General features: G+C 27.7%; 1 protein-coding gene across 1 annotated transcript; it reads right to left on the bottom strand.

The window, feature by feature from the left end:
* Positions 1 to 11,064: 11,064 nt before the first annotated feature.
* Positions 11,065 to 11,625, bottom strand: LOC114186246 (late embryogenesis abundant protein At1g64065-like). Its single transcript, XM_028074289.2, has one exon. The coding sequence runs from the start codon at positions 11,623 to 11,625 to the stop codon at positions 11,065 to 11,067; it is 561 nt and encodes a 186-aa protein (XP_027930090.1).
* Between the last annotated feature and the right edge of the window lie 5,683 nt (positions 11,626 to 17,308).

Below are 17,308 nucleotides of genomic sequence, written 5' to 3'. Positions count from 1 at the left end.
TTTTCTATGTAGTTTGTTAGATTGAATTTTTTAATATCATTTTAGAAAAAAAAAATTATGTCATACTATATTTTGGTTTCATCCCATAAACCTTATACTTGTATGTTTTTATTAACAAATAAAGAAAAAAGATAAAATGTATTTTAAAGGTTTTACGATTTTGCGGAAAATTGTTTGAAAAAATATATATATAATGTCTAACTAAAAAAAACTGTATATGTTAAAATGGTATTTTTAATTAAAAGTTCTTCTTCCTGTTCAAAGTAATGGATCACATTTACTCTCTTTTTTTTCTTCCCTTAAACAATGCCAAACAGTGAAATGGATCTGTGTGTGAATTCTTTTATTGTTGTCTTGAGTGTTAAGGAAGTTCGATAAGAAAAGGAAAGAACAATATTCTCAGGCATGAAATATATTAACAAAAAATAAAAATACTTAGCTCAGATATCAGATGATTCCGAATTGTTCTAAAATTCTTGGTACTGAAGTTTGACTTCTCTCTTAGAATTAACCAAATTAACACAAAACTATAAAATAGAACATATCACTGCTAACCTTTTGCAAAGTTTCGTTCTAAAAACATTATTCAAAAAGAAGATACATAACATAAATTTATATATTTTTTAAAATCATAAGTTTTATCCAGAAACTAGTCTTGTTGGCAGTACTCATGAACTGTTACTGATTTATCGAGTTTTTAAGAACATAGTAATTAATAGAGAACAGATTCTCCTCTTATAATCCTACAGCAACATCATCCCTAAAGTCATTGCCAAATGCAAGCAACCACCAACTCTTTTTTTTCATCAACAATAACTAATATATGTAAATAAAAGATTGAAACTTCAGAGATGTCTCAACTCATGTACGATACCAAAAAGAGATGAGAAAATTAACCTATAATACTAAATTTACTTTTAAACATACAAACCCTCAAACAACACCCAAACTTCACATAGGATAAAACACAAATGAGATGTATTTTATTATCTCTATAGACCCAAAATATTACAAAAAATATATGTATATAATTCTACCATAGGGTTATCTCCTACCAAGATAGATCTAACAATCTATATATAACATAAATTAAATTTGCAAAAAAACTGAGATTCAACACATTCACGTAAATCAATCTTTCCACAAGAATCAACAAGAAATAATTTCTTTTACAGATTAGCTTGTTTCTAATAATTCCAAAGCATAACTATCTCCTTTGTAATAAGTTTGCATAAAAATCTTAACAACAAAACAACACATAACATAAGTGATGACAATAAGGGATTAGAGTAAAAGATACTAATATTATAGCATAAAAAATTCTTATTTTTATCTTATTTTTGAACTAATGTACTACAAATTGAATACATAATTTTGGACAACCATCAACTTTAACTTTCCATTAAAGTTGAAATGTGATTTAAGCATTCCACTTACTCTTATGTTTTTTTTTTCTTATGTTCTTTTATTATAAATATATCAAAGGTTTTTAATGTGTAATGTTGTTGAAACTCCAATGTAGGTTAAAGACAGAATCAATTTATAATATATGTAAGTAAAAATCTTATTTTATAAATTGATTTTGTAGAATTAAGATAGGTTTAAAATTCAATTCCTAATACATATTCAGAAAGACATCGTATATATGTAAATTTTGGTGTATGGTTATCCATGCACATAGAAGGCCAAACCAATAAAAAGTGAATGAAGTGCAGATTTTGGATAGCCGAAAAAAGAAACATATATTGAGTTTTGAAATCATGGTCCCCCACCAAGTAACTGAACATTAATTAGCATGAATCATGTTCCAGCTTCTCACACTTAACCTAGTCACATTCTCTTGTGTGAATGAAATTTTGTATTGCTTGCTGATGTGTGCTGCATTGACTTTTGTAGGAACATGTTTCTCCTGTGCCCCCGCCACAAGAATTAAAGGTCCCAGTGAAACCAAGCAACTTGGTACAAAATCACAACTTTTTATGTTTCTTACGTTCAACTTTCTCCACCATGCAAATTTTTTAAGAATTAATATATGCCAAATGCTACTCTTGCCATAATTTTATGAGCACGGACTATATAGTAGATTTACACAAATCTTATCTAATTTCCATTGACATAAAAAACGGACATATTTTGTTATTTGACGGGGTTAAGAATTTTAGTGTGAATCTAAATCTCACATTTATTAGAAATAAGAAAGTGGAACGCATAAAGATTTATAAACCTATTGTCTTAAGATTTTAGGTTGAAAGTGATATCAATGTCTTATGTAGTTAGACTTGGATCTTACCGGTGTTGTATCTGTACTAAAACTCACTTTGTGTAAACCTAACATATGATAATGTAGTTTTACTAAATAGCATGTACTGATACCTGCATGTTACAAGCAACCATAAATTGGACTGTCTCTTTTAACACTATAGTTCGTAGAAGAAAAGTCTAGAAGGAAGAATAATGATTGTAAAATTATTAGGCAACAGAAAAAATAAAATAAAATAATAAACAAGATTCACCAATTTAACAATCTTTCTAAACTCGAAGAAAGATAAAGATAAGGCTTATAACTTAAGCAGACGTCATTAAAAAACTGTTTTAGTTTATCGGAGAATATAAAGTGTTCTCTAATTAATTAGTTTATCGAGAATATAAAATAATAACTAATTTAGATGTTAGTTTGTTTGATAACAAATTACATAATGTCATTGATTGATTTAGAGTTTAACTATCACACCAATTACAATGTTTTATTTGTAATAGAAATTATTTTAAAGATTAATAATTTTTAATTTATAAATTAGTATTTAAATAAGTTACTATAATTATTAATTATTTTTTGTCCTAAAATTAGTTGTTATTTAATTTTTTTTTACAGTGAATTAAAGAAAAAAGTGAAAAGATTATTTGATTTGAATGTAATATAAAATTATATTTTACATGCATCTTTCTGTGTAAAAGTTAATTAAGTATCTATCATATACTTGATTATATACAAATTTACGACGAATGAAGTCTAATCAATTAATTGTGAATGTCATTTAATTTATCACACTAACATTATCATTGATTATGTTTAAATAATAACAATTTCAATAATGAAATCAATTATAATGTTCAAAATCTAATATAGAATTACTTTACTAAAGTAAAAACAAAAAGGGTCAATAGAACTCACAAAAGGGCTCCTAGTGATGACATAAACTACTGTAACAGAGAATAGAACTCGGAAAAGTATGAGAGATCGAAGAAACATGAAAACTAGTGTGTTCTGTCTTCCCCACCTCTGAAGCAGAAAAATAAGCTTATCCTTTTGTCTGAAATGCGAAGAGAAGTCCAACTTTTTTATTGATTTTTTTAGTATTGTTCTCTATTAAGTATTAAAAGTACATTTGGTATTATTTTCTATTAAACATTAAAATACACGATAATATATTAGAAAGACACGTCAGATAAATAGTAAAAGAAAATCCAAATTCTGTGTACAATGGTTTGTTTAGAGGATAAAGAATGTTATTTGATGTATGTTTATTGGTGGTGACATTGTGTGTGATTGTATATGAAAATGGGCGGCAAGTAACAACCTCTGCACAAACTGAACAACTTTTTAGGAATAATATCCATTCTCACTTATAACGTATCTTTCTGGACGGCAAAAGGGGAGCTTAAGCTTCGGGATTTGGACCACATGTTCTCCTTTTTCTTCCTCTGTGTATGCCTCAACCTAACTCTAATATTTTAATTCATCTTACTTTCTAACTCTGGTTGGTACTTCAAGACAAAGTAGGGAAGGTTCCATGAATTAATATGTGACTGTGCCTTAGCCTACCCATGTGGAGCATAGTTAAATACTCCATGTTTCTGCACACACAATATTGTAGCTTATGATAAATTAGTGTCTCTGATGCATGACAAGTGTCAAAGGTCTCCTAATTAATATATAGCCTTCAAATTCTAATGAAACCAAGAAATCTATTGTCTTAAGGTTTTAGCTTAAAAGTGGTGTCAATGTCTTTGGGTTTAGGTTTCATTAAAGTTGTATCTTTTCAGTGAAACCTCTCTGTAAACCTAACAAGTGGCATCACCGGTGGTTAAAATCGGCTCAGACGAGTGCAATATAATCCTAATATCGAAAGTCTTCCTGGCAAGGATTCCAGGTAAGCGTGGTTGGGAATGCTTCCGCTGGAAGAGTGTACCAATATTGTTGAAGGGACTCACTCTTAAGGGGAAGATTGTTAGGAATCCAAGTGTGGTCTAAATCTCACCCTTAAGGTTTTGGGTTGAGAGTGGTATCAATATCTTATGTGTTTGAGCTCAGGTCTCATTAAAATTGTATTTCTCCATTAAAACTTCCTCCGTAAACCTAACAAAAAGTTGTTAAACTTGTTGCACTTGTTTTAAATTTGTTGCACTTGTTACCGTATATATAATATATATATATAAGTGGACGTAGAAAGTAAAAAAGAAAAATCGGACCAAATATACATCACAACTAATATATAACTTTTTGTTCATTTTTATCTTTGCAAATTCATTTAAAATCTCTTATAACGTTTTATTTTTCATTTAAAGTATTCCTTTTACTTAAATTATTATTCTCAATTTTCTCACTTTTGCTACGGCTCATACACTTTGATCCAATTTCATGAAATTGTCACTTCAAGGTTTAATATTTCATATCCTATTAATATTTTTTTTTTCACAATCTTCTATATAGATTTTTTTCTGATGAAAATGAGATGGGTCAAAGATATTTATACGGGAAAATTTCCTCCTTCAATTGAAAGAAGGGGCTTTCTTCCTCACCCCACGTTTTTCTACCAGCACTCCCAAAGTTTCCTGCAATGCCAAATATATCCCTACCAAATAAATATATAAAATGTTAAATTAATTATTCAGTAACGCTGAAGCTGTTATATATTTACAGATCGTGCACCTCCAAGTCATTCTCACAAACACCTTCAACCGCGTTTACTATTTATTTTTAGGTTTAATTATGCCTTTAGTTCCTATTTTGGAGTCAAAATCTCAACATGATACCCAAATTTTTAAAAGTCTCAAAATGGTCCCCTTTTTTGTTGAAACGTCTCACATTTGCCCTTCCCGTTAAGTTAAGGTTGACGCCGTCAGAGGGAGTGCCACGTGTCAGTTCCTCGATTTTTTGAATTTTTTTATTAATTTTTTTTTTGAATTTTTTTTTATTTTTAATTTTTTTATTAATTTTTAAAAAAAAATCAAAAAAATTGCCACGTGTCAGTATTACGCCACGTGTCATTTTGTTAGTCTCAATTTTATCCCTTTATTTTAATTTGTCTCAATTTAGTCCCAATTTTTGTAAAAATGAGCAATTTTGTCCCCCTTCAAATTGAAACAAAAATTAATTTTATATAAATGTTATACAAATATTTTTATTAAATTTGATATTTGTATTCAAATTGATATTTTTATTATATATTTTTAACATAGCTAAGTTTAGTTAAAATTATGTTTCACATTCAACTTTACTTAAAATTGTTTTAAAATTTTAAATTTATATGTGTTTTATTGTAACATGAACTAGGTAATTTATGAAATTTTTTTCTATTAACATTATTTTCTATTAACAACTTTTAAACCATTTTAAATAAAGTTCAATGTAAAATATTAATTAAATGAACTTAATTTGGTTAAAAATATTTACTTGAAATATCAATTTTGATGGAAATATTTGTGTACATTTATACAGAAATTAAAATTGATTTCAATTTGGAGAGGGACAAAATTGTTAATTTTTACAAAAATTGTGACTAAATTGAGACAAATTAAAATAAAGGGACCAAATTGAGACTAAGAAAATGACACGTGGTGTAATACTGACACGTGTCACTGTCACTGTCACGTGGCACGATGACAGTTTGACACGTGCAATTTTTTCAATATTTTTATAAAAATTCAAAAAATAAAAAAAAATAAAAAATAATTCAAAAAAAAAAATTAATAAAAAAATTTAAAAAATCGAGGAACTGACATGTGGCACTCCCTCTAACGGCGTCAACGTTGACTTAACGACAAGGACAAACGTAAGACGTTTCAATAAAAAAGGGGACCATTTTGAGACTTTTAAAAATTTAGGTATCATTTTGAGATTTTGACTCCAAAATAGGAACTAAAGGCATAATTAAACCTTATTTTTATTATATTTAGCATGTACCAAATTTCAAAACTCAGTTAGCAAAAGTATTGACCGCATTTTGAAAAAAAGAAGGAAAAAATGTTTTATTAAGCACCATATTTCGAAATTCAGTTTAGTAATTCAACAAATTTAGGAAAGCATTAACTTTTGAAATTTGATCTAGGAAATCATCGGATTTCGTAATCATATTCAGAAAAACACCAAATTTTGAAATCATGATAAGGATTCTATCGAATTTTGAAACCCAATCAACAACAAAAATCTATACCAAATTTTGAAATCCAATGAAAATAAAAAATGAAATTCGTAAGGTTTCTTCCAGCACCACACCAGATTTGTTAAAATTCTTAAGATTAAACGCTTAATATTAGACCAAAAGCTATCAAGGCACAATTCTTATTTAAGAATGTAAGAGTCTAAACACCATGATTCAATTATGACCCGACTCACTTGATCTCTGTTATCGTTGCATAAGGTTTGGAACAATTATGGTGTATGATATTCATTAGATTCCTCAATGTTAATGAAAGGAGAAAAACCGCCTTAAAAATAATAAAGTCGAGAGTAATAAAGTCGAGAGTGACGCTAGGTAATATAAAATATGATCTTATGTTCAAAGGTAAAAGTATCTATTATTGAAATTAGATAAATATTTTTTCGGGTTTTGAAATTAAGTTAAATATTCTTTTGAATTTTAAAATATGGTTAAATATTCTTTCAAATTTCGAAATCCGGTTAAATATTCTTCAAAATGCGATTAAATATTCTCTTAGCTTTCGAAATTTGTTGAAATGTTTTTTTGACTTTTAAAATTTGGTTAAATATTTTTTTGGATTTCAAAATCTAATATTGGTTTTTTTTTTCTTAACTGAATTTTGAAATTTGATAGCCCTGTGAACTGAATGTCAAAATCCTATGCTTTCCTAAATTAGGTTTTGAAATCTAGTTTAACCTTCCAAATCTTGTGCTTTTTTCCTGAGAGATCTCACCTCCTATTACGAATTTCCAAAATCCGTTTATGTTATCGACCAAAACTAATAATTTAAATCCTCGAACTTCAAAGTCTTCAAATTCGGTTCATCCGTAAATTATTCACAAATCAGTAAGCTATAACATAAAAGAGTGAGCAGAGGAAAATGATTGTGATATTGGGATGCGTGAAGGAGAAATTTGTAAGGTAAATAGAGAGTGAGTCTTTTGCGGCACCACCGGATAAATAAGACGGTGAGTTTTGCTCAAAGGGAAGAAATAAGGAAAGAGAGGCTACTAGAGTAAATGTGAAAGGGAGGGTAGGGAATAATAAAGAGAGAGATTGTAATTATGTTTGTACCTACTCGATCAAAATCAAAGAAAATGTTATTATTGGGATTTAGAAAAGTTTGGGGTATAGGAAGAAAACTTGGAGGTGCAAGAAGAAACCACCTTGAAAGAAATGTCTACTAAATGGATTTTCAAAGTGCCATTGTGTATTCGGCCTTGGATATGTTAAATTTAAAATTCTAATTTCAAACTAATATGAATTTATTATATTCAATTTTGATTAAATTTGGATATGTCTCATATTGTTTTATTTTAAATTTTTTATATCTAAATTTAAAAAAGATTAAATTAGTCTTTTGGTTCTTCTATTTGTCATGAAATTTCAGATTGGTCCTCAAATTTTTCGTTGTCTCAATTTGGTCCTCATTTTCTTAAAAATGACTCAAGTTGGTCTTCACCATTAACTTTGACCAGACGGTGTTAAGTCAACGCCACATGTCAATTTTTTGTTTTTTTGATTTTTTTTAATATTTTTTTTAATATATTTTTTTTTGACACTTGTCACTTCATAATTGTGTCACATGTACTCAATTTGGTCTCTATATTTGTTTTTAGTTTCAATTTAGTCCCATTTTTTTGTAAAAATGAAGCAATGTTGTTCTCCTTAGATTGAGACTCAATTTAATCTTTGTATACAGGTTATGATGATATTCTTAATAAAATTGACGTTTTTATTAAATATTTGTAGAAATATTTTTAAATAAATTTTTTATTATAGTTAAATAAAGTTAAACCTCAAACTTAATTTCAAAAATTAACAATTTTGTCATCATATATAAAGGCATCAAATGTATCATATTATACAAACTTAGTAAAAATTAAAAATTAAATAACTTGTCACACATAAGTTTAGGAACTAAATTTCAAGTTCAAAACAAAATCAAAGTCTAATGTTTTTTCTAGAATTTAAAGTTAATTTAAAATGTTTATAGAAATATTTAATAAAAACATTAATTTTAGTAAGAATATTACCATAAAATTTATAAAAAAGTAAATTTAGTGTCAATTTAAGGAAGGACAATATTGCTTCATTTTTACAAAAATTGGGACTAAATTGAAACTAAAAACAAATATGGGGACCAAATTGAGTCACTTTAACACGTGGCACAACTGTGAAGTGACACGTGTCAAAAATAAAAAATATTAAAAAAAATATTTAAAAAAAACAAAAATTGACACGTAGCGTTGACTTTAACATCGTCTGGTTAAAGTTAATGGTGAGGACCAAATTGAGTCATTTTAAGAAAATGAGGACCAAATTGAGACAACGAAAAATTTGAGGACCAAACTGAAATTTCATGATAAATAGAAGAACTAAAAATTAATTTAACCTTTAAAAAATGAATAGATATATAGTCCTTTTAGTTTTTTTTTTTTTAAATATTAGACGATGTTTCAGACATACATTCAAATTGTAATATATCAAATAGTATATACAGCCCCATCAACCTGAAATATCATTTGATATATAAAAAAATGGTTAAAATACCTTTTTAGTCATAATTTTCGTCAATTTTTTTCTAATAAGTCATAATTTTATTTTTGTGCTCAAATAATTTTCGTCAATTTTGTTGAATTTGGTTCTTTTTTAGTAATACTGTTTAAATCATTAACCGCAAGGAATAGTGACTGCCACGTGTAACTTTATGATTTTTTTATTTTTTTAAAATTTTTTTAAAATGTACACGTGTCAACCCGTCAAAGTCAATATTTATATTCGATTTGGTCCCTATATTTGTTATTTTTATTTAATTTAGTCATAGTTTTGGTTAACATTGACCAATTTTGTCCCTGTCAAAGATGAAAGATGAGACCAAATTTAATTTTTATATAAAAGTTTTAGTGATGTGAATTTTAATATATTATATAAAACATTTAATAAAAAATGTGAATTTTAATATAAAAATTAAATTTGGTTGGAGAGGGACAAAATTGGTTGATATTAAAAAACATTAGGACTAAATTAAACAAAACTAGAGAATATAGGAACAAAATTGAATATAAAACATTGACTCTGACACGTGACATGTTGTTGGGTTGACACATGGACATTTTAAAAAAAATAAAAAAAAATTATTTGTTGACACAGGGTCGGGCCGCCACTGTTCATGACCGTTAATGATTTAAACGGTATTAGAGAAAAAAAGGACCAAATTAAACAAAATTAACAAAAATTAGGACCTATTTAAGCACCAAAATAAGATTAGGATTGATGTGACAAAATTTGACATAAATCAAGACCAAAAAAGTATTTTAACCTAAGAAAATTTAACATATTTAACAAAAATGAATGTTGTTTCTTGAATTTTCACTATAAAAAAATTATTAAATAACAACCAATTTTGATGACAACAAACAATTGGTAACTATAATAATTAATTTAGATACCAACTTATAAACTTAAAACTTTTAATATCTAATATAATCTCTATTTCAAATAAAAAGTTATAATTTATTTGTAAATTAGATTCTAAATTAATTACTAATTAGATACCAGAATTTTAACTATTAAAAAAATTATTTTAACTATTAAAAGAATTAATGTCTAAAATGTTAATTAATACATGTGTAAAAACTAATATCTTCTACGCTACCAGATTCCCAACGGTAACATTGCTTTTGATTAGAATTTCATCATTTTCTTTCAAAACTTTAAAAAGCCTTAAAAAAAGCGGAAAAATAATAAATGAGTTCACTTAACGACAATTACAGTAACTCAGCTATTAATTCCACATATTTAATGACATTAAATATGATATAAACATTAATTATTAAATGCAAAACTGATCTGTAATATTAATTCAGTACATATTAACTTTAACTTTAAATATAGTTAATCATATCTCTTTAAATACAAAACGAAACTTAAAGCATTATTCTTTATATTTTTCCTATTAGATTTAGGGTGTGATCGGTAATACCAATAAGTTAGATAATAACTTATTTGGTTAGATTATAAATTAATTTGACAATACAAAAGTATTTATTGAAAACAGTTTATTTAAAAGTTTTTATAAGTTTTAAGTTCCTTTAGCTTATTTTTAATTTGTAATTTGTTTAATTTTCTTATCTAAGTACTAGAAAAAACATCACAGGCAAAACTCTAAAAAAACAATTGGTTTGTAGGAGAGTTTGAAAGATCGTGAATTCATTCACCTATTAATATTTGAGAATTACAAGATTGATTTAATAAATTTAAAAAGAAATATAAAAGAGACCGTAAATTTTAACTCTTACATTAAGATAATATTAATTATGTGTTTGGTTTCAGGTTTGGAAGCTAAATCCAAATTTATTTTGTAGTCACTTGACAATTTTTTTTTCAATTTTGTTAAGTCCCAAAGGTGGGTTGCTCTCAAAGCAAAACTATCAAAATTTTCAGTTGAAAATTTTCGGTTTAAAGAAATTTTCTGTTTCTTTCGACCAAACTTAATTTTTTTAATTATAATCCAAACACATACTAATAAGTTATATTTGCGGATTAAAAAAAAAGAAAAAGGCAAAACCTCAATTACAAATGAATTGAACAGAGAAAAAAAGGGTAATAGTTATGCAAAAAACCCCTTGACTACAAGCAATCAAAGCTTAATTTTGGCACTGCATTTGCTATCAACATTCCTAGAGGTTAAGTCAATGGAGAAATCACAAGTGCTATAAACAGTGGCTTTCAACTTCAAAATCTTGAGCATTTCAACTTTCCCAGGCAATGCAGCTGTTGATGTGAAATTCAACGATCCACTTAGAACATCTGCCCAAAATCTGGTATCAGTGACCACCTTCTGTAGCATCAAATTGGCCCAAGCGTCCACTACGATCTGTTCACGTGCTGGCACAAACTCTCCCTGTATCGGAACTTCACCCACAATGCCACCATGGAAATTCACATAACCCATGGCTTCGGGGTATTCAAAGCTTCCAAAGTTTGGATTCACCATAGTGATCACCATTGGCAGACTCACATTTGCAGTCAAATTGGTCAAAAGAGACAAGTTGAAGTGTTCAAGACCAACAGGTTGGACCATGATGTTTGGATCCTTGGGTTTGAAAACTGTTAAAAATAAGGTTACCATCCCAACTGAAACAATGACGAGTAAAAACAGAAACAAGACCAAGCAAATCTTGAGACCTTTGTTACTCATGCTTTCTGATTCAATTCTGAAAAGTTTGTGATTGTGTGTGGTGGGTGAGTGGGTCACTGTTTTATAGATATATGGTTTTGTTTTGATTCAGGGATTCTAAAATTGATTTTTTTTTTCTTGATTCAATTGATACTTATCGAAACAAATTTTGGGTCAAAACCGTTTGCACTTGATTCCTTATTTCAGAAACCCAACACATAAACAAATAAAATATTCTTTGTTACATGATCAGTTTTTTGTTCCTTACTACGTACGTTTTGCAGGACCAGTACAAAATGAAGCATAATACAAAAATGCATTTATTTGACTATTAATGCAATACACAAATGGTGGCGGAAACAATAAGAAAAATCCACAACTGAAAAAAAGAAAAGAGCGTTAACTTTAGCACAACAAGTGTAAAGACATTCATTTTTTTTTAAATTTTAAAGATAAATATAAATAATTTTGTAAATTTAATTATAAATATTTTATTTATTTACTTTGTAGATATTTTATTTTACTAAAAGTACTTTAAAAAAATTAAAAGAGTGAAATTGTTAAATTTAATAAAACAATTACTTAAAAAGTAAAACAGTTATTTTAGTTTAAAAAATATTATTTATTAAAAAGTAAAATTAAAAATAGAATTGTGAACACCAAGATTGAATATCTTTTCATGTATTGATTTATAGGTGTAGAATTGTAAATTTATATTTAATTATTTAATTTATTAATTTTTTTCGGATATGAATTATTTAAGTTATAGATTTATATTAAATCATTATAGAAAACTCGTATTTTAATTTTAAATAAATAAAATAAATATATTGATCTTAAAGAAAATGTTACGTGTTTTTAATAATAATTATTAGTATAAACGATAATTTTATATAATTAACTAATAAATTTAAACAAAAATATCAAACTAAAAATAAAATTTAAAACATGCTTAGAATCTATAAATAATAAAATATTACTTTCGACTTACATAAAATAATTATAAAATGTTAAATATATTTTTAATTCTTAAATTTTGACCTGTTGTTAAATATTATATTTATTGTAGTTTGATTTTTCAATTAAAGAAAAAAATTAAATAAATATATATTTTTCTTTAACATTTTTTTTTTAACATAACAAATGTATTTAATGCTAACATTTAATATAAAAGATTATATTCATAATGTGCGTATAATAAAAGGAATCAATCTTGACCAATTTTTTTCCCGTTTTTTTTTATTTGTAGGCAAATTTGTCTCCTTTATTATAAAAATATCAAAATTTTTAAAAATTATAAAATAAGCAAATCATGCGATCCCACACATTTTTAAATTAAGAAAACATGTTACACGTTTTTAAATCAAAGTCGGACTGGGGTTAGATAATTTCAAGCTGAAATCGTGGGAGTTAACGTTTTCTATTGTAATCAATTACGATTTTTTCGTAAATGATTACGACTTTGATTACAAAGAGTGTACAAATTCAAAAAGACAACATGTGGGGTTCCACATTTCCTCTATTAGAAAACGGATGGGGTCATGACGTTTTCTTAATCATAAAACATGTGGGGGTGTGACATTTTCTACTATTTCTACTTGCACCCCATTTTTCCTTCAAAAGTGAACCATCAACTTCTATTGGTCAAGCTATATAGGTCCTAATCTTATACAATACCCTCAACCAAGTGTAAGGCTGTCCGACAACCATCCACTTCAAGAATCCATAACGAAATGGATCAACCAAATCCGAATAAACCCAAAAAATGTTCTTACTGTCATATTGAAGGTCATTATAGGGGTCGATATTCATATCGACAATGAATTGGGTTGCTTTGTGATTTTGAGTAATATTTATTGTAATTCATTGTCGAAATGGACTTGACTCTATGATGACCTCCAGTACGACAATAAAAATATTTTTTGGGTTTATCCGGATTTGGTTGATCCATTTCGTTATGGATCCTTGTAGTGGATGGTTGTCCAAAAGCCTTACGCCTGGTTTGAGAGTCTGGTATAAGATTAAAACCTATATAGCTTGACCAATAGTGCACATGTGTCATTCACGTACCACAAATGAAGTTGGTGGATGACTTTTTGAAGGGAAAATGGAGGTGCAACTAGAAATAGTAAAAAATGTCGCACCCCCACACATTTTTTGATTAAGAAAACGTCATGACCCCACCTATTTTCAAATAGAGAAAATGTTACCCCACATATTATCCTTTTTGAATTTGTACACCCTTTAATCAAAGTCATAATCGATTACAAACATTTCGTAATAAATTACAATAAAAATCGTTAACCCCCGACTTCAACTTGAAATCGTCTACCCCCAATTTGCCTACAAGTGAAAAAGAAAAAAAAACAACATTTCCACATATCTCCATTCAAAGACCCACTCCTCATCCTCTCCAACCTCCATCTTCATCACACACAAGAGTGTTTCCACTTTTGGTTCTCTCACATTATTCAAATCCCCAAATTTGATTCCCAAACCCTAAACCCATGCCCCCAAGCACCATATTATTATTTATAAAATTATAATTTACAAGAAAATGTTCAATAAATATATTTTTAATACTTTTTGCTACAAAGTTATATTAGCAAGAAAAAAATTATATAATTAACATATACATAAATAAATTTGCAGATAATTATGAAATCTGTTTTTTCAAATAATTTTACACAAAAAATATTTCATGTAGAAAAAAAATACTATAAAATCTATAAATATTTCATGATAAATACATTTATATGTAAAAAGAAATGCATTTCATACTATTTTTTAAAGAAAAATGTGCATGAATTTATTGTTGAAACAATTTTATAAAAAATTTATAGGTAATGAACATTTTTCTAGTGATGAGTAAAACTTGGGTAAAAACTGTTTGAAAAAAAATAATGGTATTAGGGAGCAATTTAGGCAAATACAATTTGTTATAAGAGGGCAAATACATTGTGAAATAAATATGGCTATAAAGATGTAGCTGGCATCTGAATATAAATTTATAAATGTTATTACTGGAATTTAGTTGGTTTGGTTTGAGGTGGACTGATTTTTGAGTAAGAGGAGAAGTTCACGGACTTCGAAACTCAAGTCAGTAAAAAATATTTGAATATAAAATGAGTATTGAGTTAAAATACATTTTGTGATTAAGGATATGTATAGACTTTTGTGGGTTGATTAGTAACAAATAAGATAAATTCAGATATAACAACATATTTAATATATATATATAATAATAATAATAATAATAATAATAATAATAACTGTAATCAGTTTATTATATCTCAATTTTGTTTATATTATAATAAATAAGGTTAAATATGTTTTTGGTCTCTTAACTTTCAGTGAAAATTGGAATTAGTCCCTCTCCAAAACCTTGACCTAATTTAGTCCTCCAACTTTACCAATGTTTGACTTAGTCCTTTTAACAAAATTTTGTTAAGTTTAATTGATGTTTTAAACGTGTTTCAAGACAGTTTCTTAGCTAACATTGAAGCAGAAATATGTCAAGCGGAATAAACAGTCAAATGCTCTCATGAAACACGTTTAAACCGTTAAATAAATTTTAAAAAATTGGTTAAAATGACTAAATCCAAACATTTCTAAAGTTAGAGGACTAAATTAAGGTATTAATTCCAATTTTCACTGAAAGTGAAGGGACGAAAAACATATTTAATCATAATAAATATCATCTTTCTTTGATTATATGGGTGTTAATATTTCATATAGATCTCACACTTGGATATTGTACTTATTACGTCGTTTTAGGCCTCATAATAATAATATTTTTTGGGTCGCAGTTAGGTACAAAAGCCCATTGAGCTCGAAAGTTAATAACTGTTACAGGTGGACCAAGATATTAAATGAACAAGTTTAAATGTTGTTTTTAGCTCCTTATACTCAGTTTTATAAGATACTCTTAGCTCTTGGACAAATTGTGTGTTGCTTTTAGCTCATTGTTGGGTTGTACTCAGACACTTATAGCGTCATGCTTTTAGACGCTTAGTTTATACTCGATTTTTTTTGGTAAGTTCAAAATTGAACACTCGTAAGTCCATGGTTGAACACTCGTGTGGTACTTGTAGTGTTTTCCAAGTGGGTCCATGGTTGGACACTCATAAGATACTTGTAGTGTTTTTCCAAGTGGGTCCATGGTCAAACACTCATAAGATAATTGGAGTATTTTCCATGTAGGTCCATAGTTGTACACTCATGCTCAAATTTTCCAAGTAGTCACATATTTTGATGCCTATGTTTGGATTTATCGAGAAGTCACATATTTAGACACTAGGCTCGAGTTTACCGAGTAGTCGCATATTCGGACACTGGGATCGAATTTATTGAGTAGTCGCAAGTTCAGATGTCAGGCTCTGATTTACCAAGTAGTCACAAGTTCGAACGTTGGGCTCAAATTTACCGAGTAATCACATATTTAGATACTAGGCTAAGATATTCCAAGTAGTCATATTTTTGAACATTATTCATGTACTTATGAAACATAAAGTGTATATGGTGTCTCGTTAAAACCTTGCACAACAAAATAATGTTTCTATGGGGTAGTCAAAAGAACGAGCAACAACACGGTTGGAGGACAAAACAAGCAGCCCGAAACTACAAACAAAACCGCAACAAAGAACGAAGTTCAAAACCACGAATAAAACAACGAACACGAATATAAATTGCCTAACTTATTCTTAGGAAATCATATCAAAATAAGCGAGGAGACAAATTAATTTTTGATTAACACAAATCAATCAATGAATTGCCTAGCTTATTCTTAAGAAATCATATCAAAACATTTAAAGAGACAAATTAGTTCTTGATCAACAACTCATTTGTATTAAGGTGCTTCTTCATCCTCGTGTGATTCAAATGAGGGGTTCAGCCTTGTGAATTTTAAGGGATGTGTTTCTCATTTCTTACTTCAAGAGATGTGCTTTCTTTTTTATATTGTTCTTACTCATATTTATAATTTCAGTTTATTTTAGAGTTTAGTTAATAGACCAAACATATAATATTTTAATATAAAACAATATACAATTTTATTTTTCCTTACCCTCTTTGACTAAGTGTTGTTATCCTAAAGAAGAAGATTTTATTGTAATTTTGATTTTAAAATAGAATTTTTTAAAGTATAAATTTTGTTAAGAAACCGATTCATCCCTTGATTTTTGTCTGACGTAAATACCCGTTGTGTTATTCTAACCAAAATTAATCATCCATAAATATGATAAATATTTTACAAGAAAAAATGTATATTAAACATTATTATCAAACTTCTGATTTAGAGATGAATAATTAAATATTTAATTGCATCTTCTTTTGGGGGGAAAATGCACTTGACAAATGCTAAAATATATGTGTCTAAGAATGGTATCATGTGCCAAACCTTTGAATAAAGGTACTCACAAGTCAAAAGTCATGGAATCTCAAGCATACAATGGAGACAAGTTTTCATTTTTTGTTTTAAAAATTTTGTTGATTTCTAGCTGGATACAAACTCAACAAAGAGAAAAAAGTGATGTTCATTCCGCATTCATTGCAGAGGTTTCAGGTTGTCCAAAAGCCAAACCATAATCAATAAGTCAATTTTCACATATCATTGGTCACTCTCTTTCTTCCTCCTTTAACTTCATCATATGCCTAATATATAAAAGATTATTTTTCTTAAAGTTACCTTATCAATGAACAAAAA

Source organism: Vigna unguiculata, chromosome 5 (genome assembly GCF_037176805.1).
Source record: "Vigna unguiculata cultivar grain cowpea cultivar isolate G323 ecotype 2 chromosome 5, ASM3717680v1, whole genome shotgun sequence".
Classification (NCBI taxonomy): Eukaryota; Viridiplantae; Streptophyta; class Magnoliopsida; order Fabales; family Fabaceae; genus Vigna; species Vigna unguiculata.
This window is presented reverse-complemented; position numbering and strand designations above follow the sequence as displayed.